Genomic DNA, 1,443 nt, shown 5'->3' on the forward strand with positions numbered 1-1,443 from the left:
CGAACCGTTAACACTGAGTCCTAACTGCAGTGGCCCCGGCTCCAGTCTGAGCTGTGGCCCTTTCCTGCGTCACTTCCTCTCTCTCACTGTGGCTGTCAAAATAAAGGCCCAACAGGCCCAAAAAATAACTTCAAGAACTTGTTTTCCCATCTGGCTGTCTGATTAAACATGTAGTGATGGGCCTGTAGCTTGCTATCAATACTAATGAAAGACTTCCTGCAGCTCCTTCACAGTAAAAGCCTCCGTTAAGACTGAGCTGATCATCTCCTTGATGTTTTACATCAGTTTGTGCAGCTCAGCTTGGGTCAGTGAGGTTTGCACTGAGATTAGAAGTGGTCTGAAGAGTGATGGGCGAGCAGGAGTCTCAGACACACAGCGTGTAACAGATGTGTCTGAGGTGCACATCTGGACAGCTGTCTTTCCTGTACATCGTTCCCTTCATGTTTTCTGTCACTTTCTACTGTCAAGGATCAAATAACAGCATCAGTGGAGAAGTTGTCTGAATCTACACCTGAGCATCTTCTGCCCTTCTTTGTCCAGATTACTTTACTATGTGAGGAACAAGATATAATGGAGAGGATCCAGACTCAAAGGTCCACTTACTAATGATTCAGAGCTTTCAGATTTTATAGACACTTCATCATGATATATGAATATTTTCTAAGTTTCATTCTTGAGCTTCTCAGTTGTTTTATTAGAGAAACAATCAATAGATTCTTGTTATAAAACCCACAAAATCCATTTCAGTTTGTAGTTTCAGGTGGTTTCTGCAGTAACTGCATCATTAATATAAATCTATTAGAAAATCATTTATCTTCCATCAGGTCAGTTTACAGTAGAAACAGTGTCTTACTGTGTGTGTGAAGGTCCAGGTTCATTACTGAAGTTTGGAGGACGACCTTTGGACCGGTCACTCTTCATAGACCAACAGCTGGAGACTGGAGACTCTGCTCCGTCCTCGTCTTCCTCCACATCGTTCATCTTCTGGACTTCAGTCAGTCTGAGAGGGAAACCAGTAACACTGACTGTGAGATAACACACACACACACACACACACACACACACTCTCTCTCACACACACACACACTGTACTGTATAATAAAGTAAATAGTATAAAACCTGGTCAGTGTTCTTGGGTTAGTTGTAGCTTGTGAATATTCAACGTTGTGTCGCAGACGAATCAAACGGTTGATTCTGAGGAGAGAACCGGAAGTACCACCTCATGTTATTTCCTCTTTTCCTCAGTGTCTTTGTTTGGACAAAAGTTCATTCTGACTCTTCTTCCCGCCACAGAGAGAAAAGTGACTCTGACACTTTGACAGTAAAATAAGAGTAATGTTGTTTTAACGCTCACCTGCCTCAGACTTCAGCTTCCCTCCTTCTGCTCCGGCGATTCAAAATGGAGTCTGAACTTTCACTTTCACTTTTACCCGCCGAGTCTTA

The 1,443-nt window shown here is 42.8% G+C and overlaps 1 protein-coding gene across 1 annotated transcript in view; it reads right to left on the reverse strand.

Annotated features, from left to right (window-relative positions):
* Positions 1–849: 849 nt before the first annotated feature.
* Positions 850–1,443, reverse strand: part of LOC111647314 (uncharacterized) — a 7,698-nt gene continuing 7,104 nt past the window's right edge. The window contains exon 8 of the mRNA XM_087171327.1: positions 850–1,000. Within this exon, the coding sequence (XP_087027453.1) occupies positions 850–1,000 (151 nt within the window). The remainder of the gene's footprint in view (positions 1,001–1,443) is intronic.

Source organism: Seriola lalandi, unplaced genomic scaffold, assembly GCF_002814215.2.
Source record: "Seriola lalandi dorsalis isolate HSWRI2012SDOR001 ecotype SW California unplaced genomic scaffold, Sedor1 jcf7180002054984, whole genome shotgun sequence".
NCBI classification, from domain to species: domain Eukaryota; kingdom Metazoa; phylum Chordata; class Actinopteri; order Carangiformes; family Carangidae; genus Seriola; species Seriola lalandi.